Here is a 27465-nt window from a genome sequence, read left to right as displayed (position 1 = left end):
ATGATGAAGCAGTCTGTTAGCACTTTTGGCATAAACTCTCACATTTAACATAGAATAAAGTTTTATTTTAACAGAATAAATATCTCAGGCATGGTGGCTTATGTGGTAAAATCCCAGTGTAGTTATTAGGTGGGTTGTTTGTAAATGATAAGAATAAAAATTATTTTCCAGTAAAATGCCACTGATCTATGAAGGTACCAAAAGTTTAATTTATTATTTAAATGAGGAAAAGAATGGGAAACTTGGCACTTTGATTTAAGATGGTAATTTTATCTAATGAATACATATCTAAGACATAATATTAGGAATATCACTCCGTAATACTGTAGTAGATCTGGAAATGATGATAATTTAAATCGGGCAATTTCAGGTCTAGCGTAGTTAGTGGGTACCCAAAAAGTTCCTAGATGCTTAGTGAAGCTTCTTTATTAACACATTCAAATCAGCAAGTATTTGTATGCCTTCTTTGTGCTTTGAGCTGAGCTTGTTTTGGGTGCCAGAGTATAATTATAAAAATAGTTTTGTTAAACTGTTAGGTTAATTCTAATTGTTCTCTGTTTTAAATGGCATTACATTCATCTTTATGCATATAGCTCTTTGATTAGGATAGCTTGCCCAGGCGTCACAGGTGGATGATACGCAGTTTTCTGGCATGCAACAGGTATTACCATGTTGCCTTCTCAATTGTCATTTCAATTTACCTGCTACTGTGAGTGCTTGAGGTAACGATGTCTTCAGCACTGGATTTTATAATTTAAAGCCATTTTTTTCTGGTCAAAGTCTAAAAAAAATTGTGTCTTTATTATATGGAGATTAATTTTTTACACATATATCCTTATTAAATTATCATTACCTTTACATTATAATTTAATGTCATCCTTAGTTTAATGAAATTTTCAGTATCATAGTTGATGTCCCAGAATCAAACTACAGGATTAGGTAGTCTTCGTATCTAGACTGATGTGTAGGAGATATGATTAGTCTTAGGGCCAGGCACAGCTGCTCACTCCTGTAATCCTAGAACTTTGAGAGGCCAAGGCAGGAGAATTGCTTGAGCCCAGGAGTTTGAGACCAGTCTGGGCAACAAGGTGAAACCCTGTCTCTACAAAAAAATTAGCTTGGCATGGTGGCATGTGCCTGCAGTCCCAGCTATTTGGGAGGCTAAGGTGGGAGGATTGCTTGAGCCTGAAAGATTGAGGCTGCAGTGAGCCGAGACCATGCTGCTGCACTCCATCCTGGGTGACAGAGTGAGACCCTGTCTCAAAAAAAAAAGTTTTGGAAGAATTCAACTTGAAATCATTTTGGAGATTCCCTCCCACCCAACCCCCAATATCATTAGTATTTTTTTGCATGTAACATTTACTGTTTATTCCGCCTACTTTCTGCCATCATCATAGTTTTAACATTGGTGCTATAGCATATTTATGTCAGCTTTATGACTTACTAAGTTTTAGGACTAACTTCAGGATTGATGTGTGTAGACAACATGTACAAGATTCTTGTGAAAGACTATCTGTCTAGGAACATGACTACTGCCTACATTCTAGGAGATGCCTTCTATGGAGCAATGTTCTATGAAGGGTGGTGTGCCCTACAGGGTGCAAAAGATGAACACTTGGAGAGCAGGAAGCAGGTACTAGACCTTGGAGTTCAAGACCAGCCTGACCAACAAGGAGAAACCCCGTCTCTACTAAAAATACAAAATTAGCCGATACTGGTGGCACATGCCGGTAATCACAGCTACTTGGGAGGCTGAGGCAGGAGAATCGCTTGAACCCGGTAGTCGGAGGTTGTGGTGAGCCAAGAGAGCGCCATTTCACTCCAGTCTGGGCAACAAGAGTGAAACTCCATCTCAAAAAACAACAACGAAAAACCAGCCCTGGCATTCCTAATATTTTTGTCCTTTTTCTAGCATTTTTTTCCATCTATGTGTCAGATACATCTATCTATATGGTATATGTATGGAATTCTGAGGAGAGAACCGAGACTGGACAATGCAAGCTCACTTGTCTGTTTTTGTGTCCATGGCATTTTAAGCATGGCTGGTTAGGTGGACTGAGATGATGTTATTTTAGATAGTGGAATTCTGGCAATACTTGGTAATAAGTGACCACAAACATCATAAGTTATTTAATGGCACGATATTTAAACAAGTTGTGAGACTAAAGATATTGCATCTTTTTCTTTACAAAAGAAAAAAAAAATGGGCCGGGCACGGCAGCTCACGCCTGTAATCCCAGCACTTTGGGAGGCCGAGGCAGGCAGATCACCTGATGTTGGGAGGTCGACACCAGCCTGACCAACATGGAGAAACTCTGTCTCTACTAAAAATACAAAAATTAGCCAAGTGTGGTGGCACATGCCTGTAATCCCAGCTACTCGGGAGGCTGAGGCAGGAGAACCGCTTGAACCAGGGAGGCAGAGGTTGCAGTGAGCCCAAGATCATGCCATTGCATTCCAGCCTGGGCAACAAAAGCAAAACTCCGTCTCAGGGAAAAAAAAAAAAAAAAAAAAAAAAAAAAAGCCTCCCCCCCGCCGCCCCCACCATGTGCCCATTTGCTAACCTTTCATGTGAAGACAAGTGTCTGTCAGTAAATATTTAGCAGGTTCTTACTTAGCAGATATATTTGGAAAACAGTCTGTCCCTTTGAGGTACAGGTGACATTTGAATGAGTTAGAAAGTAACTGCAATCAGGAGCAGCAGAAAAGTACACTATAGACAGAGCATTTTTGAAATGATTGTTTGGAAATGTTCCATTATTGTGTAATTTTATCACTACAATGGATGTATCTTTTATTTTTAAAATCTTATTTTTTAAAAAACTTATTTCTGCAAGTACACTCAAACTTACATACAGATCTTTTTAACTGTCTTTAAAAATCTTCGGCCAGGTGCACTGGCTCACACATGTAATCCCAGCACTTTGGGAGGCTGAGTCAGGAGGATCACTTGAGGCCAGGAGTTCGAGACCAGCCTGGGCAACACAGCAAGACCTTGCCTCTGCTTAAAAATAAAATAAAATTAAAAAATGAAGCTGGGCACGGTGGCTCACTCTTGTAATCCCAGCACTTTGGGAGGCCAAGGCAGGCAGATCACTTGAGGTCAGGAGTTCGAGACCAGCCTAGCCAAGATGGTGAAACCCCGTTTCTACTAAAAAAGAAAAAAATACAAAAAGTAGCTGGGCGTGGTGGTGTGCACTTGTAGTCCCATCTACTTGGGAGGCTGAAGCAGGAGAATCACTTGAACCCAGGAGGCAGAGGCTACAGTGAGCTGAGATCATGCCACTGCACTCCAGTCTGGGTGACAGAGCAAGACTCCATCTCAAAATAAAATAAAATAAAAAATCTTTGAAATAGTTTTAGTATGTTTTAGAGTAAGTTTTGAAAAATAATGTAATATCTTCTGAGATATTACTATAGATGGAAATTTGCCAGAATAATTTTGAGAAAAACCTTTGTATAACTGGTAGATGGTATTTAAAAATAGGTATTGTGACTTAGTAAGTGCATCCAGTGATAGACTTCTTCCCTTTAGGACGATGAATCTCTCTTCATGGCAGTCATTGAAACTAAGTATGGAAGTAAACTGAGATAGATTTACTCTTCCAAATTGCTGTATTGTGAAATATTTTACAATTTCTTTTTAAATAAACGAATACAAGAGCTTTAAAGAGATTTTAAATGTTTTTGAGTTTTAGCATTTACCTTAAAAGATTTTTTAAAAACAAGCAGATTCAGTCACATTGTTCTCTTAACAATAGTATTTTTACCTTTACCTCGCCCTATTTTAAGTTCTATTGTGGGGTTTTGTTTTTTTTTTTTTTGAGATGGAGTCTCACTGTGTTGCCCAGGCTGGAGTGCAGTGGTGCAATCTTGGCTCACTGCAAGCTCTGCTTCCCGGTTTCACGCCATTCTCCTCCCTCAGCCTCCTGAGTAGCTGGGATGACAGGTGCCCACCACCACGCCTGGCTAATTTTTTTGTATTTTTAGTAGAGATAGGGTTTCACCGTGTTAGCCAGGATGGTCTCGATCTCCTGACCTCGTGATCCACCCGCCTCGGCCTCCCAAAGTGCTGGGATTACAGGCATGAGCCACTGCGCCCGGCCTATTTTTGTGTTTTAAAGTGTGTATCTTAATGCAGGAATGCTTGTATCTAACTCATACCTACATTGTGTGCGAATATACATACTAGGGGATGCATGCCCAGGATTTATTCTGACAGGGATGTGCCCTCAAGAAGTTTAGAGATAAAGTATTCTAGAAAGCCTTCTCTTACCCTCCGCTCTGTACCTCCAGCAGTCACAGAGCCTCAGTCAAACTTGTCAATTACTATTTTACTTGTTTGCTCTCCCTTTGGTTCCTCGAGAAGGAACTATTTAATGAGACTGTATAAAGTGTTTGAAAACAATGTGCATGGGACCCATAATAATGAACAGGACAGACAGGGTCCCTGTCCTCTAGAAAAAAGGACATTGCAGGCTGGGCGCGGTGGTTCACACCTGTAATCCCAGCACTTTGGGAGTCCGAGGCGGGTGGATCACGAGGTCAGGAGATCGAGACCATCCTGGCCAACGTGGCAAAACCCTGTCCCTACTAAAAATACAAAAATTAGCTGGCATGCCTCTAATTCCAGCTACTCGGGAGGCTGAGGCAGGAGAATTGCTTGAACCAGGGAATCGGAGGTTACAGTGAGCCAAGATTGCACCACTGCACTCCAGCCTGGCGACAGCGAGACTCCATCTCAAAAAAAAAAAAAAAAAAAAAAAGGACATTGCATGAATATTTAATTACGTTTGTGAAGAAATGTTCAAAGGAAACAACCCATAGGGAATAATTAGACTTAGTCATATGTAGAGACCTTAACGTCACAGGAACTGAAAAAGCTGGTGTGGCTGAACTGATGGGCAGGACTTTATAAAAAACATTCCCAAGTCCCTAACAATGTGTCCCGTATACTATATTGAGTCCCATATGGGGCTCAGTAATTCTTTGTAAATAAACAAATACAACATCTTTAGAAGGGATTTTAAATGTTTTTGAGTTTTAGCATTTACTTTAAAAAATATTGTTTTCTAGTTTGCCATAGGTTACTCTAATTTCTGCTGTTTTAAACTCGAATCCTTACCCATTTGTGGCAAATAACATTTGCCTCTGCTATCCTGTGCAGAGGATGAAGATAAGCCATACTCCATGAACAGTGAACTGTTTACTAATACGAGATTATTTAAGTTCCACTACTGATGAACTGTTGTGTCTTAAAGGCTATATAGGTATTTTATAATCCTTAGCATAGTACCGAAGACCTGTTTGTTTCAACATGATTACTAAAGTTGACAATATATAGATTGCCAAAATAATAATTAGAAAATTCCAAGCAAATAAATGTATAATTTATTTAGTACCCATTTAAACATGCATATGATGGAAATGAGCTGTTTTTTAAAAAATTAGTTCCCTTTTTATCTTTGACCTTATTTCCTACCACAAATTCAGTAACTTACAAAGATATTTAAAAGCTGACTAAATTTGCATCTACTAATATTCTTTTTTCTTTGGAATATTATTACTGTAATATACTTCTGAGATTGTATTAAAAAAGAAACTGCATGTGTAAGATTATCATTATCTGTTGTGGGTGGGGGTGGATACGTAGAGTGGATGATTTGCAAAAGACAGGAAGATCCTCGTTATATTTAGGGTATCTTTTCTTTCCACATTCTGAATTTGGCCTTTAAGAATATTCGGGCCAACACAAAAGGCCCAAGTCGCTGCTGTTACCCCAGCAAGCTGTGCGTTAGGGTCTTGGGGGAAGGAAGATGATAATTAGAAGAAATTTGGATCAGGCAGCTCATCAAAAAATAGAGAAATGAAAGCCTTCCTTCTTCTCTCTCAAGTTAGTAGCAAGTAACTGACTGTACTTTATCCTTTGTCTGACCTGGCAGGGGCAGAACTAACGTTTTATTTTCTTTAAGTCTCAGAGGAGCCTTTTCTGGAAGCTGCATGGTTATTTCAAAGTTGGAAAAAATAATAGGTTCCTGTGGAAATTTATGAAAACATTTTTTCTTGACTTCCTTCTCAAAACCTTGGGTGATTGATAGAGGGAGCATGGTTTAGGGACCATATTTTGAAAGCAAAGTGGCAAGAGATGAGGGGTAGAGCCTTCAGGCCTTCTGTGAAATTGAGATTGCATTCTAAGTGCAGTATGCAGCCACTGAGGCTTTTGGCAGGCACTGATGAACACTTCTGTAAACCACAGTGTTTGCAAGTCTGCCACCAATTTCCTTGCTACAAAGCCTGAAATAATATCCTTTCCCTCCTTTTGATGCCTAATGAAATCCTACTTATCCTTCAACATAAAGTTCAATCTTCCCTTCTTCAGTGAAGGAGGTAGCTATCTGGACATTTAGGAAGGAGAGCATGAACTGAAAAGGGAACTTGGTACTGGAATCTTCTGCATAGTGGAGTAGCTGTAAACCCCCTCCTGGGTCTGTTCCCCAGAGCAGAGAGTGAAAAAAGAGAACAGAGAGGAATAGTACAAGCAGTGGAGTATCTATCATAGAGTTGACTAAGCATGAGCATAGAAGCTGGGAAGAAGCAAGGAGAGGCTGCTGAGGTTGGGGAGCATAAATTTATGGCAGAGAATGTTTGCAGTTTTTGAAAGTGTGGTAAAATGTGCATGACATTTACTATTTTGAATATTTTTAAGTGTGTGGTTCTGTGGCATTAAATACATTTATACTGTAGTACAGCCACCACCACCATCCATCTTTAGAATTTTTTCATCCTTCCCAACTGAAACTCTGTACTCATTAATGTAGTAGTTTTAAGCTAGCAATACATGACAACCTCAGAACTAGAACTGTATATGGGTGGACCGAGGACTGTCATGGTAGGTATGGATGAAAGAGATGGGGTTAAAGGACTCTAAAATGCTACACAAAGCATTTACTGTTTGCAGGTGGATGAAGCTGAGGGACTGACACGGAGGGATGGAGCAGAGAAGAAAAATAAACTTTTATCTGCTTGCATTTAAGTGAATGATTTACATTCAGAAAATACATAGCTCTGGGCCGGGTGCGGTGGCTCACGCCTGTAATCCCAACACTTTGGGAGGCCGAGGCGGGCAGATCATGAGGTCAGGAGATCGAGACCATCCTGGCTAACACGGTGAAACCCCGACTCTACTAAAAATACAAAAACAAAATTAGCCGGACGTTGTGGCAGGCACCTGTAGTCCCAGCTGTTCTGGAGGCTGAGGCAGGAGAATGGCGTGAACCCGGGAGGCGGAGCTTGCAGTGAGCTGAGATCCTGCCACTGCACTCCAGCCTGGGCGACAGAGCAAGACTCTGTCTCAAAAAAGAGAAAATACATAGTTCTTCCAGTTTGAATAGCCACTTGGCACTGATCTACTGGAATCCAAAGAAATTAATAGTAAAAATAATAATAGTTATAATTAAACACCATGTTTGTGCTTAGAAGTAAGATAAATTGGCCGGGTGCGGTGGCTCATGCCTGTAATCCCAGCACTTTGGGAGGCCGAGGCGGGCGAATCACGAAGTCAGGAGATCAAGACCATCCTGGCTAACACGGTGAAACCCCATCTCTACTAAAAATACAAAAAATTAGTCGGGCGTGGTGGCGTCAGTCCGTAGTCCCAGCTACTCGGGAGGCTGAGGCAGGAGAATTGCTTGAACCCCAGAGGAGGAGGGTGCAGTGAGCCGAGATCACGCCATTGCACTCCAGCCTGGGCGACAGAGGGAGACTCTGTCTCAAAAAAAAAAAAAAAAAAGATAAATTACCTGGAATTAGTATAAAAGCAAGATTTGATAAGAAACATAACAAATTTGGAGAAAATATTTGTGATATGAACTCCTTTAAAGACAGCTATAATTCAAATAAAAAAAAAAAACAGAAAAAAATATGTGGCAGGCTCACGCCTGCAATCCCAGCACTTTGGGGGGCCAAGATGGGAGGACCGCTTGAGCCTAGGAGTTTGAGATCATCCTTGACAACACAGGGAGACTCTGACTCTACAAAAAAATGAAAAATTATCTGGGCATGGTGACATGTGCCTGTAGTCTCAGCTACTTAAGAGGCTGAGGTGGCAGGATTGCTTGAGCATGGGAGGTCAAGGCTGCAGTGAGCTGTGATCACACCACTGCGATCCACCTGGGTGACAGAGTGAGACACTGTTTCAAAAAAAAAAAATGAGCACAGAGATTACAGAAGCTTTTTAAAAATGACTAATAAACATTTATAAACATAGAAATTGTTGATTAGGAAAATACAAAATGTAAACAATGAGGTGCTGTTGTTTAGTATGAAATATCTTATGCATATACTAACTTGTGTGTTTATGTATATGTCTCTAAAGATTGTTTAAAGAACAAGAGCAAAACAGACTTCAAGAATTAGGATGTTACCAATACATTTGAAGCCCCTGTGTTCTTCTTTCTTTTTCTACTCCCTATGCCTCCCCACCAGAGGTATCTGCCATCCTGAAATTGTTGTCTAGTGTACCTTTGCTTTTCTCCCTCTCCAGAATGAGGGTTTTGTGACCCAACAATCAGATTAGAGTCCTGGCTTGGGCAGGTGCAAGGAGGGCAAAGAGAGAGATTATTTTCTGAGGTGTAAAGTGCTCCAGCCTCATAACAAGGCTGTGAGAGTTATGAACCAGAACTGTGGACAAAAATCATAACATCACACCACATATGGCTATGTGTCCATAACAACATTTTGGAATGTTTTAAAAGTATATACCATATGTAACTGGAATTGTACTTTATTCTGTGTACTTTATTCATTCCACATTGTTTGTGAGAATGGCCTATGTTGATGTGTAGCTGTGGTTCATTTGCTTTTGAGAGGTGACAGCGTGCTGGCAGTCCTCAGAGCCCTCGCTTGCTCTCAGCACCTCCCCTGCCTGGGCTCCCACTTTGGTGGCATTTGAGGAGCCCTTCAGTCCCCCACTGCACTGTGGGAGCCCCTTTCTGGGCTGGCCAAGGCCAGAGCCCACTCCCTCAGCTTGCAGGGAGGTGTGGAGGGAGAGGCACGAGCGGGAACCGGGGCTGTGTGCGGCGCTTGCAGGCCAGCTGGAGTTCCGGGTGGGCGTGGGCTTGGTGGGCCCCGCACTCGGAGCAGCCAGCCAGCCCTGCTGGCCCCGGGCAATGGGGGACTTAGCACCCGGGCCAGTGGCTGCAGAGGGTGTACTGAGTCCCCCAGCACTGCTGGCCCACCGGCGCTGTGCTCGATTTCTCGCCGGGCCTTAGCTGCCTTCCCACGGGGCAGGGCTCGGGACCTGCAGCCCGCCATGCCTGAGCCTCCCACCCACTCCATGGGCTCCTGTGCGGCCCGAGCCTCCGACAAGCACCACCCCCTGCTCCACGGCGCCCAGTCCCATCGACCACACAAGGGCTGAGGAATGCGAGCGCAGGGCGCAGGACTGGCAGGCAGCTCCACCTGCAGCCCCGGTGCGGGATCCACTAGGTGAAGCCAGCTGGGCTCCTGAGTCTGGTGGGGACGTGAAGAGTCTTTATATCTAGCTCAGGGATTGTAAATACACCAATCAGCACCCTGTGTTTAGCTCAAGGTTTGTGAGTGCACCAATCGACACTCTGTATCTAGCTACCCTGGTGAGGACGTGGAGAACCTTTATGTCTAGCTCAAGGATTGTAAATACACCAATCGGCACTCTGTATCTAGCTCAAGGTTTGTAAACACACCAATCAGCACCCTGTGTTTAGCTCAAGGTTTGTGAGTGCACCAATCAACACTCTGTATCTAGCTGCTCTGGTGAGGACGTGGAGAACCTTTATGTCTAGCTCAAGGATTGTAAATACACCAATCGGCACTCTGGATCTAGCTCAAGGTTTGTAAACACACCAATCAGCACCCTGTGTTTAGCTCAAGGTTTGTGAATGCACCAATCGACACTCTGTATCTAGCTGCTCTAGTGGGGCCTTGGAGAACCTGGGTGTGGAAACTCTGTATCTAACTAATCTGATGGGGATGTGGAGAACCTTTGTATCTAGCTCAGGGATTGTAAACGCACCAATCAGCGCCCTGACGAAACAGGCCACTCGGTCCTACCAATCAGCAGGATGTGGGTGGGGCCAGATAAGAGAATAAAAGCAGGCTCCCCGAGCCAGCATTGGCAACCCGCTGGGGTCCACTTCCACGCTGTGGAAGCTTTGTTCTTTTGCTCTTTGCGATAAATCTTGCTAGTGCTCACTCTTTGGGTCCATGCTGCTTTTATGAGCTGTAACACTCACCGCGAAGATCTGCAGCTTCACTCCTGAGCCCAGCAAGACCACGAGCCCACTGGGAGGAACGAACAACTCCAGACGCCCCGCCTTAAGAGCTGTAACACTCACCGCAAGGGTCCGCGGCTTCATTCTTGAAGTCAGTGAGACCAAGAACCCACCAATTCCGAACACATTTTAACTCAGATATAGTATTACATCGCATGAATATACTTTAAATTTACTTATCCATATTCTCCCAGCTAACAGTAAAGATTTTAAAAATTAATAATCTAGTATAGATTAATGGTAAAGGGCAGAGAGGATATATATTGATATCATGTTTTGGAAGGTAAAGTTTTCGGTAAGTTACCAAAATTTGAAATTCATATACCATTGAGCTGTGAAGTCCATATCTGGTAATCTATCCAAAAAAATACTTGTGCAGATATGGAGAAATTTACTAGGATGCTCTTTTAAAAAATAATAAAATTATGTTTGTTAATTAAGTGAATTATGATAGAGTTAAACTGTGGGGTATTACGCAGTGTTTAATGTCAGGCTGATCTATACATACACGTCGAAGGGTGTCTAGCAGGGAGCCTAGCCTGTGGAATGCTGACAGAAGCAGTGAGTGAGGATGGTGAGCTCCCTTTGCAGTCCTGCCCTCACTTGACCAGGGGCACCACACACATCCAGAATCGGTTTCTTCCCAGAGCCTGGCCAGACTTTTTTTTTTGAGACAGAGTCTCACTTTGTTGCCCAGGCTGGAGCGCAGTGGTGCGATCTCAGCTCACTGCAACCTCTGCCTCCTCGGTTCAAGTGATTCCCCTGTTTCAGCCTCCCGAGTAGCTGGGACTATAGGCACGTGCCACCATGCCCAGCTAATTTTTGTATTTTTAGTAGAGATGGGGTTTCACCATGTTGGCCAGGATGGTCTCGATCTCCTGACCCTGTGATCCACCCGCCTCGTCCTCCCAAAGTGCTGGGATTAACAGGTGTGAGCCACTGCGCCCAACCTATCTTAGTATTTTAATGTAGTAAGTCAACCACGGTGAGGGGAAATGCTGAAAGAGAAAGTATTACCAACTGAAATCCTTATAGATAAGATCAGAGAGATTGTAAATTGGGGTTTAGGGATCAATTTCCTAATTTAGATTAGTATAATGTTTTCATTCTCTAGTATTATATATTTTTTGGTGGAAGAGAATCAAGAGAAGATGACATTACAGATAAAATTTCCTTTTTCTTTTTTCTTTTTTTTTTTGGTGACAGTCTTGCTCTGTCACCCATGCTGAAGTGCAGTGCTGTGATCTCAGGTCACTGCAGCCTCCGCCTCAGCCTCCCAAGTAGCTGGAATTTCAAGCACATCCCACCACACCTGGCTGATTTTTGTATTTTTAGTAGAGAGGGTTTCACCATGTTGTCCAGCCTGGTCTCAAACTCCTGGGCTCAAGCAATCCTCCCGCTTCAGCCTCCCAGAGTGCTGGGATTACAGGCGTGAGCCACCGCACTGGGCTAGTAAAGTTTCTTCTTAACAGTACCAAGTTGTCACTCAGCATGTGGGGCTGGGGGATTGGTTCCAGGACCATCACCCTCATATCGAAATCTATGCTTACACAAGTCTGTTATATAAAATGGCATAGTGTTTGCATATAACCTATGCACATCCTCCCTTAAACTTTTTTTTTTTGAGACGGAGTCTCGCTCTGTCGCCCAGGCTGGAGTGCAGTGGTGTAATCTCAGCTCACTGCAACCTCTGCCTCCCAGCTTCAAGCAGTTCTCCTGACTCAAGCCTCCTGAGTAGCTGGGATTACAGGTCGCACCACCATGCCTGGCTAACTTTTTGTATTTTTAGTAGAGATGAGGTTTCACCATGTTGACCAGGCTGTTCTCAAACTCCTGACCTCAGGCGATCTGCCTGTCTCAGCCTCCCAAAGTGCTGATATTACAAGTGTGTGCCATTGCACTGGCCCTTCTCTTATACTTTAAATCATCTTTAGATTGCTTATAATATTTAATACTGTGCAACATAAACACTATGTAGTTATATTTTTAAAATTTATATTTTTTGTTGTTGTCTTGTTTTTATTTGAAATTGTATTTGAATATTTTTGATCCACAGTTGCTTGCACCTGCAAATGCAGAAACTTTGGATTTGGAGGCCAGCTGTACTCTGTGTGTGAGTGACTATAAGTGAACATATAACTAAAGAGGTGATAGAAAACTTTTTTTATTAATTATTTTTAATATAAATAGATGTTCAAGGATAATAGATTTGCTTTGAAGATTTGTACAAAAATGGCTTGGTACAAAAATATTCAAGCAACAGGATTTACTTGGCATACGTTCAAGAATTTCTATGCCTCATTTTATTAAGCCTCGGAGACGTGCAAAATGGAAATTATGCATCTTTTTTTTTTGAGACGGATTCTCACTCTGTCCCCAGGCTGGAGTGCAGTGGCGCAATCTCAGCTCACTGCAACCTCCGCCTCCCAGATTCAAGCTATTCTCCTGCCTCAGCCTCCCAAGTAGCTGGTACTACAGGCGTGCACCACCACGCCCAGTTAATTTTTGAATTTTTGGTAGATATGGGGTTTCACCATGTTGGCCACGATGGTCTGGATCTCTTAACCTTGTGATCCACCCGCCTCGGCCTCCCGAACTGCTGGGATTACAGGTGTGAGCCACCGCGCCTGGCCTACTTCCATTATGTTTTCCTACTCCATTTTCTATCTGATCTGTTAGTTAAATACTAACATTTACTAGGAATAATTTTCCTGTTACTTTTTTGCCAGTATATGCTTATTTGTACATAATTTATTAAAGCTGACATTGCCGGCCGGGCACGGTAGCTCACGCCTGTAATCCCAGTACTTTGGGAGGCTGAGGCGGGTGGATCATGAGGTCAGGAGCTCGAGACCAGCCTGACCAACATGGTGAAACCCCATCTCTACTAAAAATACAAAAATTAGCCAGACATGGTGGCCCATGCCTGTAATCCCAGTTACTCAGGAGGCTGAGGCAGGAGAATCACTTGAACCTGGGAGGCGGAAGTTGCAGTGAGCCAAAATTGAGCCACTTCACTCCAGCATGGGTGACAGAGTGAGACTCTGTCTAAAAAAAAAAAAAAGCTGACATTGCCAATAGTATGTTAGGTTAATTGGGAAGTCTTCAATTATATGACAGCTAATGTGCCAGTTAGGTTTAAATAAAAATGCTAAGGCAAACAACTTAGGCTTCCTTTTATTTTTAAACATTGTAGATTTATAGTTTTTATTCACTTCTTTATTTTTAAACATTGTAGATATATAGGTTTTAATCCAGGAAGTACAGGTTGCATATAAAATTGTTGATTTCAGATCATTTCCCTGGAAAATGGTAAGCTGTTGAATATAATGTAGGTAGGCTTTTATTTTAAAATTTAATATAATAAAAAACATTATTATGAAATATCGTGGGCTGGGCATGGTGGCTCATGCCTGTAATCACAGCACTTTGGGAGGCTGAGGCAGGCAGATCACTTGATGTCAGAAGTTTGAGACCAGACTGGCCAACATGGTGAAACCCTGTCTCTACTAAAAAAAACGAAAATTAGCCAGGCCTGGTGGCACGTGTCTATAATTCCAGCTACTAGAGAAGCTGAGGCATGAGAATTGCTTGAACCCAGGAGGCGGAGGTTGCAGTGAGCTGAGATCGCACCACTGCACTCCAACCTGGGTGACAGAGACTCCATCTCAAAAAAAGAAATATCACGTGAATGTTTGGCAGAACTTGGTAAGTTTCTTATTCAGTGCAATGTGTACCAAAATAACATCTCTACAAGGAGGGAGAGGTGAAAGGGCTGGATGATAGCCACTAAGTCTTCAGAGCTGGAGGTATTTTGTGAATAGCTGTGAGTTCAGTGGCATGGATTTTAGGTGTTTTTCAAGACTGATATCTATGACAACCTTAAGATCACTAAACATATTTATTTAATAGATCCCTTTTGATATGGTATCATAAACTTCAGCTTTTACAAATGGATAATGTATGGGGAATTAATTAGATCACTTTTAATAAATTTGCCAAGTTTTTTATAAATCACAGAAAATGGATTAGTGATTATCTCTACTGTTGACAGTGAGGAGCGTAGTGGATATACCAAAAATCATTTAGTGTTGAGTTTACACTATCTATGACAATCAGTTTCCTAGCCTTTTTTTTTTTTTTTTTTTTTTTTTTGAGACAGAGCCTTGCTCTGTCGCCAGGCTGGAGTGCAGTGGTGCGATCGCGGCTCACTGCAACCTCTGCCTCTTGGGTTCAAGCGATTCTCCTGCCTCAGTCTCCCAAGTAGCTGGGACTACAGGCGCGTGCCACCACGCCCAGCTAATTTTTGTATTTTTAGTAGAGACAGGGTTTCACCATGTAGGCCAGATGGTCTCGATCTCTTGACCTCATGATCCGCCCGCCTCAGCCTCCCAAAGTGCTGGGATTATAGCTGTGAGCCACCCCACCCGGCCCTCCTAGCCTCTTTTTTAATGAATAAATTGCTTTTATTTGCTTCTAAATTTTTTAAAATTAAAAGATAATTTACATACATTAAAATTCAACCTCTTTAGGGTACAATTCTGAGTTTTGACAAATGCATGCAGCCGTATAACCACCACCACCACAATGAAGATACAGAACAGTCCCTTTAGTTCCAAAATTCTGTCATGCCCTTTTATGAAAAGTCAGTTCCCTTACCACCAGCCCTGGCAACCTTGGATCTGTTTACTATTCCTATAAGTTTGTCTTTTCCAGAATGTCTCATTTTATCACATATGTGTAGCCCTTTACGTTGGCTTCTTTCTAACGCATATGCAGGTACCTTTGTTCATCCCTTGTTATTGCTGTGTGGTATGCCATTGTGTGGATGTACCACAGTTTGTTTCCCATTCACTACTTGATGAACAAGTGGGTATTTCTAGTTTTGGATGATTATGAATAAAGGCTCTGTAAACATTTTTTATCAATGTAAATCCTCCTTTTACTTAGGTTAAGTACCTAAGAGTTAGGATTGCTGGCTCATAGGATAAGTGCATTCCCACCTGGTGAGAAACTGCTATTGCTCCTATTGGGTAGCCTAGAAATTAGTGTTAAGTTTGTGGTAGATGCTGTAGATTATTACAGATTGTCCACTTGTGGGCAATTGAGAGTCAATCATAATTGTTATATTTTATTTTAGTTATCACTTTCTCCTGCAAACCATGTTTTGATTTTTGGCCTTCATCTATAAAGATTAAAAGTGAATACAGTAGTGTCCCTTTATCCACAGGGGATGTATTTCACGACCCTAGTGGATGCCTGAAACTGCATATAGTACTGAACAGTATATATACTATGTTTTCTCCTTTACATCCATAGCTATGATAAAGTTTAATTTATAAATTAGTCACAGTAAGAGATTAACAGCAATAGCAATAAAATAGAACAGTTATAACAATATACTGTAATAAAGATTATGTGAATGTGGTTTTTCTCTCAAAATATTATATGTAATATTTTCAGACTGAAGTTGATCACAGGTAAAGGGTGACTGCTATACCATTATATCTTAATTTGTTGTACAACAGTGAATTTAATATCTTAATGGTTATCATTGTACTAGCATGAGTGATCAAGATTTTTAACCTCCTAAACTTAGTTTTCTCTTCTGCAAAATGGTGATAAATTAACACTACCTTACACAGTGATATTCTTCTGTAAGATGGTGATAAATTATTACCCTGCAATAAGGACTTTATGAAATTCTACATGGAAAATGCTTAACATAGCAATGGGCAGAGAGCACATGTTAGCTTTTTTTTTTTTTAAAGTGTTTGTTTTAATACCAAACCTGAGATTACAATTTAAACATTGCTATCAAAGCTCAGGAAGTACAGACAGACGTTGGGGCATTTTTGTGACAGGGAAGTATTCTGGTTTTTACATTACTGAAATTTGCCAAGGCTAAGTGGTCTTGGAACCAAACCTAAACAGATTCTCTGCCACAGTGAAATTTTAACACATATGGGTGGAGTTTGCAAAGGAGTTAAAAACAATTCAGGTTTCTTCTCTTTGACTTTTTTCTCCATGTACTATTACCCTATTCTGTATCAGATTAATTGTAAAGCTTATTTATTTATGCCTTATATACACATTTCTGTTATTTAAAAAAGTACCACTTTCATTAAAATGATTGACAACCTTTGTGTCCTGGTGGGGAGCTTGTGCTGAAGTGGGAGAACAAACCCCTCACACCTCATCCTCAGCATTGTATTGGCTCCTGCCTGACATCCATCAGCTCCTAGCAGGTGTGCAATTTAGCAAGTCCTTTAATCCTCCCTAACCCAGCAATTCACTGCCCCAGTGGTTCTCAAATTGTGATTCCTGGAGTGAAGACCCAGGTCAGCAGTGTCACCGTCACCTGGGAGCTTGTTAGAAATGCAAATTATGTGGCCCCACCGTGCACTGAATCTGACTTTGATAGGGCACTCAGTGATGTATGTCTTGATAACCCAGTAGGTGATTCAAGTGCACACTAGAGAGAGGGAACTACTGTGTCTGGACACTAAGAGGAGGGGGTTGGAGAGGTTATTTTCCCCAGTGAGGGAGAATGTCTGTAACCTGTTAACTCATTATGATTTTATAAATATTTTAATCTGACATTTTCTTTTGTTTGTTTGTTTGTTTTTGAGATGGAGTCTCACTCTGTCACCGAGGCTGGAGTGCAGTGGTGCAATCTCAGCTCACTGCAACCTCTGCCTCCTGGGTTCAAGCCATTCTCCTGCCTCAGCCTCCTGAGTAGCTGGGATTACAGGTGCGTGCCACCACACCCGGCTAATTGTTGTATTTTTAGTAGAGATGGATTTCACCATGTTGGCCAGGCTGGTTTCGAACTCCTGACCTCAGGTGATCCACCCACCTCGGCGTGCCAAAGTGCTGAGATTACAGGCGTTGGCCGCCGCGCCTGGCTTTAATCTGACATTTTCTGATTTTTCAAGGCCATGAGAAATTGTTAATATACTTATAAAGACAGATAAAAATGAGTAATAAATATTTTACCAGTTAAACTATGTTTTGAAATAACATATACGACTTGTTTTCCTTAGGAAATTTGTATGCAGTATTTATTAATTCTGTATTATTTAGTCACTGAAATCAATGAGCTATGCTGGAAAGGAAAACATAAATGGGATATTTGAGGTCATTCAAAATGAGATTTTAACATCTTAAGCTTGTGAATCATGAATCTGTAACCAACATCTTTGGTCCAGGGCAGTAGCCCTGTTAAAATAGAAACAAACTGTTTTCCCGTTAGCTTTTTTAGAGCATTACTAATAGTTAAGGCATTAGTCCATTTAGAAATCGCCCTATTCCCAGCTGTACTTTGAATGCTTTTAAAGGTTCCATGTGCCTCAGTTGTTTACTTTACTTTGATAAATAGAAGTCTCTCTGTGCTCATATACTCCCTCTCATGCAATGTACTGCAGCAGTCCGTCCTCTGGGGAGGTGTGGCATGTTTTGCATAAGGTCGTCCTTGGGCAGTAAGTTCGAAGAATGCACTGAAGTCATAGTGCATTGGTCTGAGCTCCTGGCAGATCCTGTGTAATCTTCAGCCTCCCCGAAGCTTTACAGCCAGGAGTGAGATTTTATCACATGAACTTTAAAAGAGTAAAGCCAAATATCTTTTTATTAAACCAGAGTAGATTAATTATCAGTATATGTGAAATCATGTCCACTGATCAAGGTAAGTGGTTTCATTTTCTAGTAGATATATTTTTTTCTTCCCCAGTGTGGGTCACTTTATAACACTGCATGCCGAGGGATGTAAAAGTGGCAGAGTTTGGTTTTCTTTTAAAGTTAATAAAGCTCACATTGGTTTTCAAGTTCAAGATTAAAATATGTGCTATTGATGGGTTTTGGCTCTCCAGGAGGCTGCTTCTGGGCTAACCAGATACAAATGTGTTTGATAGTTACGTTTCTCTGGCTTATTTTTATTATCATAAGTAAAGTTTGGAAATTTGGTCATTGAGGGGAGAAATACAGAGAAAAAAGGAACAGTTTTCTCTTTTTCCTCCCATATCTGGTGTGAACAAATGTTAAGAAATATTTACCACTAATCATTTTTCTAGTGCTACTGCATGGAGCATTGTTCTGTTAAAACAAACAAAAATTCCCACCATCCCAGTCTTGTTTTGGTGAAGTTCAGGGGAGTAAGTATTATTTGTTTTTCTGTAAAAGACAACATTGTAGAGATAGGCATGAGTTTGTTTTTTAAAAATTGTTAGTGGTAGTAGTATTAAGCCACTGTGGTCTCTTTGAGTGTTGTAGAGAGCATATTAATGAGAAATTGAGTCTTTGAAATAGAAATGTAATTCAACTGTGTGATAGAAATGTAATCATGTGACGGGAAATGTCTGCTAAAAATATTTTTAATCACTGAAATGGGTTCATTTTGTTTATTTTCCCATTCGTTTTTGACTGGATATAAGCCTCACTGAAAAATGTCTACACTGCTGAACAAGATAAACTAAAACTTAGAACCGGCAGCCTTCACAGTTACCAGTATTCTTTCTGATGGTGGTGTGGCTCTTTCCTTCCTTAAGTGTCAGGGGCATACGCTGAGTGTGGAAGCCCAAGGTTGGGGTTGGTGACAGCACTGCCTCAGGAGAGCTGAGGCGCCCCTCCTGCAGCTGCACAGCTGGCTCCCTTCCCAGGTTCTAGTAGCTGCGGGAGGGTTAAGCAGCCCAGTCCATGCCTGCCCCTGCTCCCTCCATCACTCAGGCAGAAGCCTGAATTCTTTTGCAGGCGTTCCACCGCTCTTGCATAAAGTTTGGAGGTCTTGTGATCTCTCCAAAATTTACCATCATACTCTAAATATGAAATTAAAAAAAAAAAAGAAATGCAGCAAAAGGGAAGTGTTTTCTCACCCCAAGCAGTGAAGTTTTAGGTTCTCTTTTTCCTGAAATAGCTTCTGTCCGTTCTCATTTATCTTCAAACAGTTAGAGATGATTGGAGAGACAGTATTCCCTCCTGGAAGGCAGCTCTTAATTAGAGAGGAAAATATTTCTAGAACAGGAAGATGAAGCTTGAGAGGTGAATGTTGATAAACATAGAGAAATTGTTGGCTCTTAAAGCAGAAAGCTTTAATGGACAGCACCCTTTAGAGAGTGGCCACTACAACAATATGGACTTTATAAGTTCCTTTTTAGGTTTTTAAACTGAGAAGACAGTAATATAGCACTTCCTGCCTACACTACTGGATAATTTTGTTAAATCACCTAAGAAAAATTGTGAATATGCATATTTAGTGCACATGTTATTTTATAACAGTTTTTTTTTTAAATGACCTGAAAAAACTTCTCTTTCTAAAGCTTATGCTTTCAGGCAAACTCCTTTCATATGAAAGAAATGAAATATGATAGAGTATGATGAATGACTCAATAGGAAATATTATGCAGTTCTTTGGAAGAATGATAACTTGGTGTTCCTTTAATAAACATCCAAATGTACATGTAACCTAAACTGCAAACTAGGATTAAGATTTAAATTTAATCAGTTCTTCTTAGATACTAGAATAGACTTGAGGAGGTCAAGAGTAGATAGGAGACTCCTGGAATAATCCAGGGAAAAGTTGAATTCATTTATTTCAAAAATAAAAAGGCATTTTCTTAGATGTTTTGTGGACCATCCCTGCCCACTTCCTGAGCCACCTTCTGATAACCTTTAATGTAGGCACCTGTTTTCTTTATAAAATAACAAGCTAATTTTTATTGGCTAAAGTACATTTGTAAATGTCTTCACCCTGGTTTGTGTGTGTTCTCTGATTTATCTCCCACCACAGCACCTGCTAAGCTCTGGCTAGAACAGATTCTTCCATTTTTATTCCCTGGCGAATTGACACAAGTTAGTTGGTTATATGTTGAAGCAGGCAGAAGGAAAACACTTAGGAGAAGAAAAATAGTGTTAATCGTAGAATTTGGTCATTCTACATGGTGGTTATTATAATAAAACTTGGCCTGGGGAAAATGAGTCTTTCACCCTCTTAGAGAATAAGTACACACAAATACATTTTTAAAAAATTTAAACAAACAAAAAAGACTGTGTCACTGTGGTCTTGTCTTTTCCATGCCATTATAAAGCAGTTATTTCTTTTTCTCTCTCTCTCTCTTTTCTTTTTTTTTTTGAGACAGAGTCTCGCTCTGTCACCCAGGCTGGAGTGCAGTGGCGCTAAGCTCCACCTCTGGGGTTCACACCATTCTCCTGCCTCAGCCTCCCGAGTAGCTGGGACTACAGGCGCCCGCCACCATGCCTGGCTAATTTTTTGCGTTTTTAGTAGAGACAGGGTTTCACCGTGTTAGCCAGGATGGTCTCAATCTCCTGACCTCATTATCTGCCCACCTCGGCCTCCCAAAGTGCTGGGATTACAGGCGTGAGCCACCACACCTGGCCATAAAGCAGTTATTATTTCTTATGCTTAGTCCCAAAAACCTAGCCTTCCTTGAGTCATTTTTCTCTTATGTACAATCTGGCAACAAATCTTGCTTCAAGATCTATCAAACTGACTATGTCTTATTGCCTCTACTGTTACTTGCCCTGCTTTAGGTTACACACAGCTTTCCCCTGGATTGCTTCTACTAGCCTCCTATCTACCCTTGACCTCCTGGAGTCCATTCTCTACCTAACAGCCTGTGTGCACCTCTAAAAACGGAGGGCAGATAATTGCCACTTCTCTGCTCGCAGTCCTTCAGTGGATTCCCATCTCTTTCAAAGGAAATCCCCTGTTCTTTCAATGATGTGCAAGGCCCTACCTTCTCTAGCCCCTATCCCTATCCCTACCCCTTAACTTTCTGACCTCAGCATCAAATATGCTCCCTAGTCTATCCATGTTGTCTTCCTTATTTCTCTTTGAACATATCAACTGTGCTTCTACCTTAGGATTTTTGTAGTTTTACACTTTGCTTGGAATGCTAATCCTCAAAATATGTTATGCCTTATTCCCTTCATGTCTACTCAGCTAGCAGTGTATTAGTGAGACCTCCTTGTCCTCCCTGTATATAGGATATAATAATAGCCTCTCACCTAATAGCACGCCTGTTCCTTCACCCAGCTTTACTTTCGTTATAGCAGTTTTTTTGTTTGTTTGTTTTGTTTTGTTTTGATACAGGGTCTTTCTGTCATCCAGGCTGGAGTGCGGTGGCGCAGTCTTGGCTCACTGCAACCTCTGCCTCTCAGGCTGAAACGATCCTCCCACCTCAGCCTCCACAGTAGCCAGGACTTATAGGCACACACCACCATGCCTGGCTACTTTTTATATTTTTAGTAGAGACATGGGTTTTGCCATGTTGCCCAGGCAGGTCTCGAACTCCTGAGCTCAAGCAATTCACCCGCCTTGGTTTCCCAAAGTGCTGGGATTACAGGTGTGAGCCACTGTGCCTGGCCCATCATAGCACTTTTACCATTTAGCATGTTGTACAGATTATTTTTTTGTTGTGGTGTTCACTGCTATGTTCCTAGGGTCTAGAAAGGTAACTAATAGATACTGGGTGCTTTGTTAATATTTGTTGATTGAATACATTTCTAATATTCAGTGCCTTTTTCTGTTGGGAAATGTAAAATGAGCAGGAATATAAGAAGTTTAATAAATTATAAATATTTGTAGTGTTCTCCATTTCTTCCCTTCAGTTCTCTTTTAAGAATAAATATCCTTGCTTGCTAACCTCTGGTGTCCCTTGTTGAGCAGCATGTCAGTAATGAGTTCCTGCTATCGGAAGTCTCACAGGCCAAGTTGATATAAATAAGTATAAAGAAAGTAAGGAGGGGTTAGTGGGTTAGTGAGATTGGAATCTGTGGCTGAGCCCGTACATGATTTTGGATGATGAATTAATGGGCTGTGTTGTAAGACAGAAAAAGAGATGAGGGAGAAGCTTTGGGGTGTGAAACCAAGAAATTTGGAGCGATACTGTCTGTATGGAGAAAATTGTGGCCAAGATTTTTTGCTATTAAAGATGTACTTAGGCCAGGCGCAGTGGCTCACACCTGTAATCCCAGCACTTTGGGAGGCCGAGGAGGGAAGATCATGAGGTCAGAAGATCGAGACCATCCTGGCTAACACCGTGAAACTCCGTCTCTAGTAAAGATACAAAAAATCAGCTGGGCGTGGTGGCACGCACCTGTAGTCCCATCTACTCAGTAGGTTGAGGCAGGAGAATTGCTTGAACCCAGGAGGTGGAGGTTGCAGTGAGCTGAGATCGTGCTATTGCACTTCAGCCTAGGTGACAGAGGGAGACTGTGTCTCAATAAATAAAAAGATAAAAATAAATAAATAAAGAGGTCCTTAATATTTTATATTAATGATGTACTTGCCCCTCTTTTGTTTTTTCTCTTCCTACATTTAAGTCATTTCACTCTTTGAAGCACTCTTGTAGAAGGGTGATAGGAAAAGTAAAAAGATTGAATAAAAAATAATCTAGAAATGTTTCCTTAGTAGTTCCTGTAAGGCTTGATGTGGAATAGAAAACCAATACACGGGCCAGGTGCGGTGGCTCACATCCATAATCCCAGCACATTGGGAGGCTGAGGTGGGTGGATCATCTGAGGTCGGGAGTTCAAGACCAGCCTGACCAACATGGAGAAACCGCATCTCTACTAAAAATACCAAATTAGCTGGGTGTAGAGGCACGTGCCTATAATCCCAGCTACTTGGGAGGCTGAGGCAGGACAATCGCTTGAACCTGAGAGGCGGAGGTTGCAGTGAGCTGAGATCGTGCCATTGCACTCCAGCCTGGGCAACAAGAGCAAAACTCTGTCTCGGGAAAAAAAAAAAAAAAAAAGCCAGTACATGAATTAAAGTGTAAGAATTATTTGTGTGTTTACACTTCACGTAATTTATTTCCAAATTTATCTAGATAATTGGAAATTGACCTGCATTTTAAAATCTGTAGCCAACAGTTAATGTTAAAAAAAAGTTCCCTTCCCCAAATGCACAGTTAAAATCTATGAACTGCTGTTTGCTATTTGATAATATACTTGATCTGAATAGTAATTATACATTATTAGATTACATGACTTCTTAGAAATATGGAATCAATTTTGACTATAGCAAAAATAAATTATACAAAGCTTGAAAATAATTTTGTTATTTTATAAATGTGTAAGCCCCTTAATGTCTATCAGTAGTTACTGATTTATTAGAAATATCATGTTTTTCTCTAATATTGCCCAGTAAATTTTTTTTAATTTATTTCCATCAGAGTTACTAATTTAGAGTGTAAAATAGCAAAATAAGAAATATCAAGGAAAAAAGGTAATTCTGGTAACTTTTTATCTAAAATTGACCATTTTGATACAGAATGGTAACAAGTCATGCTTAGGGTTAGGAAATGTAACTGTATTCACTATACTCAATCCTAAAAATTGTGTAATACCTCTATGTTCAAGGAGGTTTAAGTTCGCCTCCCTCATAGACCTCTAAATGCAGTCACTATGAGAAATGTCATAGGAGAGGTACAAAATATGTTTGGAGAATAGAAAAGGAGGAACAACTAATGTTTCATTGATTCAAGGAAATTTCCTCAAAAAAGGTAACATTGGAGCTAGATATTGATAAATTTGTTTAAACAAAGACTTTCTGTTTTTTAAGCTAAAAGAACCAACGTATGCAAAAGCAGAGAGAAACATATGAAAAGAGAACTGTGTTTTCCAGGAATGGAGAAGATGAGAATGTGGCTAGAGCGTTAGGGGTGCATAGTTCTGAGTAGATGGATATTAGGCCCTTCAGGAGATTGATGCCTTTTTTTTTCTTTCTTTTTTTTTTTTTTTTTTTTGTGAGACAGAGTTTCACTCTTGTCGCTCAAGCTGGAGTGTGATGGTGTGATCTCAGCTCACCGCAACCTCCACCTCCCAGGTTCAAGCAATTCTCCTGCCTCAGCCTCCCGAGTAGCTGGGATTACAGGCATGTGCCACCACCCCCAGCTAATTTTGTATTTTTAGTAGAGATGGGATTTCTCCATGTTGGTCAGGCTGGTCTCGAACTCCTGACTTCAGGTGATTCGCCCGCCTCTGCCTCCCAAAGCGCTGGGATTACAGGCAAGATTGATGTCTTAATGTGAAGGGTCCTTTATGCAAGCTAGAGGTTTTGAGGTTCCCCCTCCCCATCGAGCCTTGCAGTTCCATTAAAGGATTTTAAGCAAGGGAGTAATAAAATTCGTTATATCATTGAATGAATAAAATAGTCGGACTTTTTATTTGTAGGAGAAAAATTGTATTAGATGTAGCCAAATATGGCTTAAGTAATGCAGTTTTAAAATTCAGAATTGGAAAATTGGTTTATCTTTGATTAACTGGTTCATTTTTTTTCTTCCTAACTTCTTTCTTCTGTCAGCCAAAAAAAAAAAAATAGGAAATAATGGATAAGCTAGAAGCAGTATTTGCTTTTTAAGTTTTGCATGACTGAAACAATCCCCTACACTGTTAGAAGCCTAACACACAATGCTATTGTGCTCTGGGTCTAGAAAAAATGTGAGGCCTGCTAGTCTGATTTTGCAGCAGGGAGTAAGGAAAGCCAATACTTAACTTTGTAAGCTGCTAAATATTAAATGTTTAGTAAAATGGGGTTTATAGTAATGTTTTTTTTGAGACAGAGTCTCACTCTGTTGCCAGGCTGGAGTGCAGTGGCTCAGTCTCGGCTCACTGCAACCTCTGCCTCCGGGTTCAAGCGGTTCTCCTTCCTCAGCCTCCTGAGTAGCCGGGATTAGAGGCGCCCGCCACCACACCCAGCTAATTTTTGTATTTTTAGTAGAGACGGGGTTTCACCACGTTGGCCAGGCTGGTGTCAATCTCCTGACCTGGTGATCCGCCCGCCTCAGCCTCCCAAAGTGCTGGGAATACAGGCGTTAGCCACCGTGCCCGGCCAGTAATATTTTTTCTTAAAAAGAGAATATCAAAATAAAGAGGAGAGTCAGGAGTAGAGGGTATCACCAAGCCTTTTTTAGAGAGTCGCCTAATTTGTTACATGTTTTTCTTAAAATTACCAACCATCAAAAAGAAGAATTTTGATCTATATCTATGCCTAAGAGATGTCAGTAGAGCAGTAAAAATATTTCTCTAATTTATAAGGAAGTTAAGTAACTTTCCCACAGTCAAAATAATCATGTCAAAAATTTGACCTTTCAACCACTAGTTTTAGTAATCCACCCTGCTTTTTTCCTCAGGGAAAAAAAAAATGTACTTCCCAGATAAACATCACCTTGTGTTTCACCGCAGGTCTGGGTGATCCTTACCTTGGAACAAATGATAGTGTTGGTGCATTTAAAGTAGCAGCTTTTGGGTGACTGGCTGGTCCTGAGGAGTTTTTCCTACTTAGCAGTGTTCATTTTATCTATTAATGCTGTGAAGCAAAATACAGGTTTGAAAAGTTGAATGAGCAGTGTTGGTAACTGCAAAACAAAGTGTTGCAACACAGTAGGCTGAGGTAGTTTTAAGCAGATAAAGTCTACAGAAATTAGTTTACAGAAATAGTGTTAGGCTGGGATGTTTTAGCTGCTAGATTTCAGATTTAGAGAAATCAAGTTTAGAAAAATAAACCAGCAAAGTAGTACAAAATTAATAGCAACAATGTCAGGAAGAATTTGCTTATGAAAAGGATCTATTTTCCCTTTTGTGAAGAGAAACATTTGTTCACCCTTGGTTACTTGTGATTGAGATAATTAAAAACAATTTTATTTGGTTTTAGCAGCCTCCTTGTGAAAACTTATGAAATATTAGGCAGTTTGATTTTCTTCTCCTCTCTGGACCTGCAGATAAATTTGTTGTGAATAAATGGAAAATAGTTTGGCAGTGGGCAGAAGCAAGGGAAAAGCCAAGAATCTGGTCGATTTATAAACCAGACATTGTGAATAAATGAGTTGGCTACAGCTCTTAGAAAAAGGCTTTTGCCTTTCGAGTTATTTTCCTACATCTGCTTTTATTTCTTTCACACTTTATGAAGTCAATAAAAATTTTGATTTCATTGTTACAGAAGTTTCTCCTTGTATAGGAGCTTTTCATGCCCTCTGTTGGCCATAAATAATTTACTTTTGATTTCTCAAGGCTCCTAACTGGTGACTTTTCATATAAGTGGATGTCTAGGTTGTTTTTGGTAGTGATATTATCTCTTTGTACCCAGAGAACACTTCTGACACCAAATGGGGGGTTTTCTTCACAGCAACAACCAGTTCTTCAGCTCTACCTGGAGTTAGCGTCAGATCCCATAGGTGAAACGCTGAGTCCCACAAGACTATCCCCACTTTAGATGCCAGTCACAAGTCCCAGGCATCCCGTAGTTCTGACTGACTCGCCGTAAATCAGAGGTTCCCATGAACTCCTCATCAGATTTAATAATTTGCTAGATTGGGTCACAGAACTCAGGAAAGCACTTTACTGACATTTGCTTGTTTATTATAAAGGATACTATGAAGAATATAGATGAACAGCCAGATAAAGAGAGATTAATACATAAGGTGAGGTCCAGAAGATTCCTGAACATGGGTGCTCCTGTCCCATGGGGTTAGGGTAGGCCACCCTCCCTGCACATGGATGTATTCACCAACTTGGAAGCTCTCTGATCCTTGTCACTTAGAGGTTTCATCATGTAGACATGATCAATTATTAACTCAGTCTCCAGGCGCTCTCCCTCTCCAGAAGTTGGGAGGAATAGGTCTGAAAGTTCCATGCTTCTGATCATTACTTGGTCTTTCTGGCAGCCACCTCCATCCTGAGGTTACCTAGGGTTACGCCAAGAGTCATTTCATCAAAAGAGGCTTCTACCACCCAGGAAGTGTCAAGAGATTTAAGAACTCTCCGTTAGGAACAAAAGATGCTCCTATTATCCCCACCACTTAGGAAATTACAAGAATTTTGTTTTTGAGACAGGGTCTCACTGTGTTGCCCAGGCTGGAGTGCAGTGGTGCAATCTCAGCTCACTGCAAGCTCCGCCTCCTGGGTTCATGCCATTCTCCTGCCTCAGCCTCCCAAGTAGCTGGGACTACAGATGCCCGCCACCACGCCCAGCTAATTTTTTTGTATTTTTAGTAGAGACGGGGTTTCACCATCTTAGCCAGGATGGTCTTGATCTCCTGACCTCATGATCCGCCCGCCTCGGCCTCCCAAAGTGCTGGGATTACAGGTGTGAGCCACCGCACCCAGCCGGAAATTACAAGAGATTTAAGTGCTGTCCTTT

The 27465-nt window shown here is 41.1% G+C and overlaps 1 protein-coding gene across 4 annotated transcripts in view; it reads left to right on the top strand.

The window, feature by feature from the left end:
* Positions 1–27465, top strand: part of FGD4 (FYVE, RhoGEF and PH domain containing 4) — a 248447-nt gene that overhangs the window by 120524 nt on the left and 100458 nt on the right. Inside the window, exon 1 of one of the 4 annotated variants that reach the window (XM_057299473.2) lies at positions 17665–17994. The exons of the other annotated variants lie outside the window; for them this stretch is intronic. Coding sequence (XP_057155456.2) covers positions 17904–17994 — 91 coding nt within the window. The 5' untranslated portion in view covers positions 17665–17903. Of the gene's footprint in view, positions 1–17664; positions 17995–27465 lie in introns of those variants that run through there. 4 annotated transcript variants of the gene reach the window in all.

Source organism: Pan paniscus, chromosome 10 (genome assembly GCF_029289425.2).
Source record: "Pan paniscus chromosome 10, NHGRI_mPanPan1-v2.0_pri, whole genome shotgun sequence".
NCBI classification, from domain to species: domain Eukaryota; kingdom Metazoa; phylum Chordata; class Mammalia; order Primates; family Hominidae; genus Pan; species Pan paniscus.
Note: the sequence above shows the minus strand (reverse complement) of the source record. Positions and strands in the feature narration are given on the sequence as shown.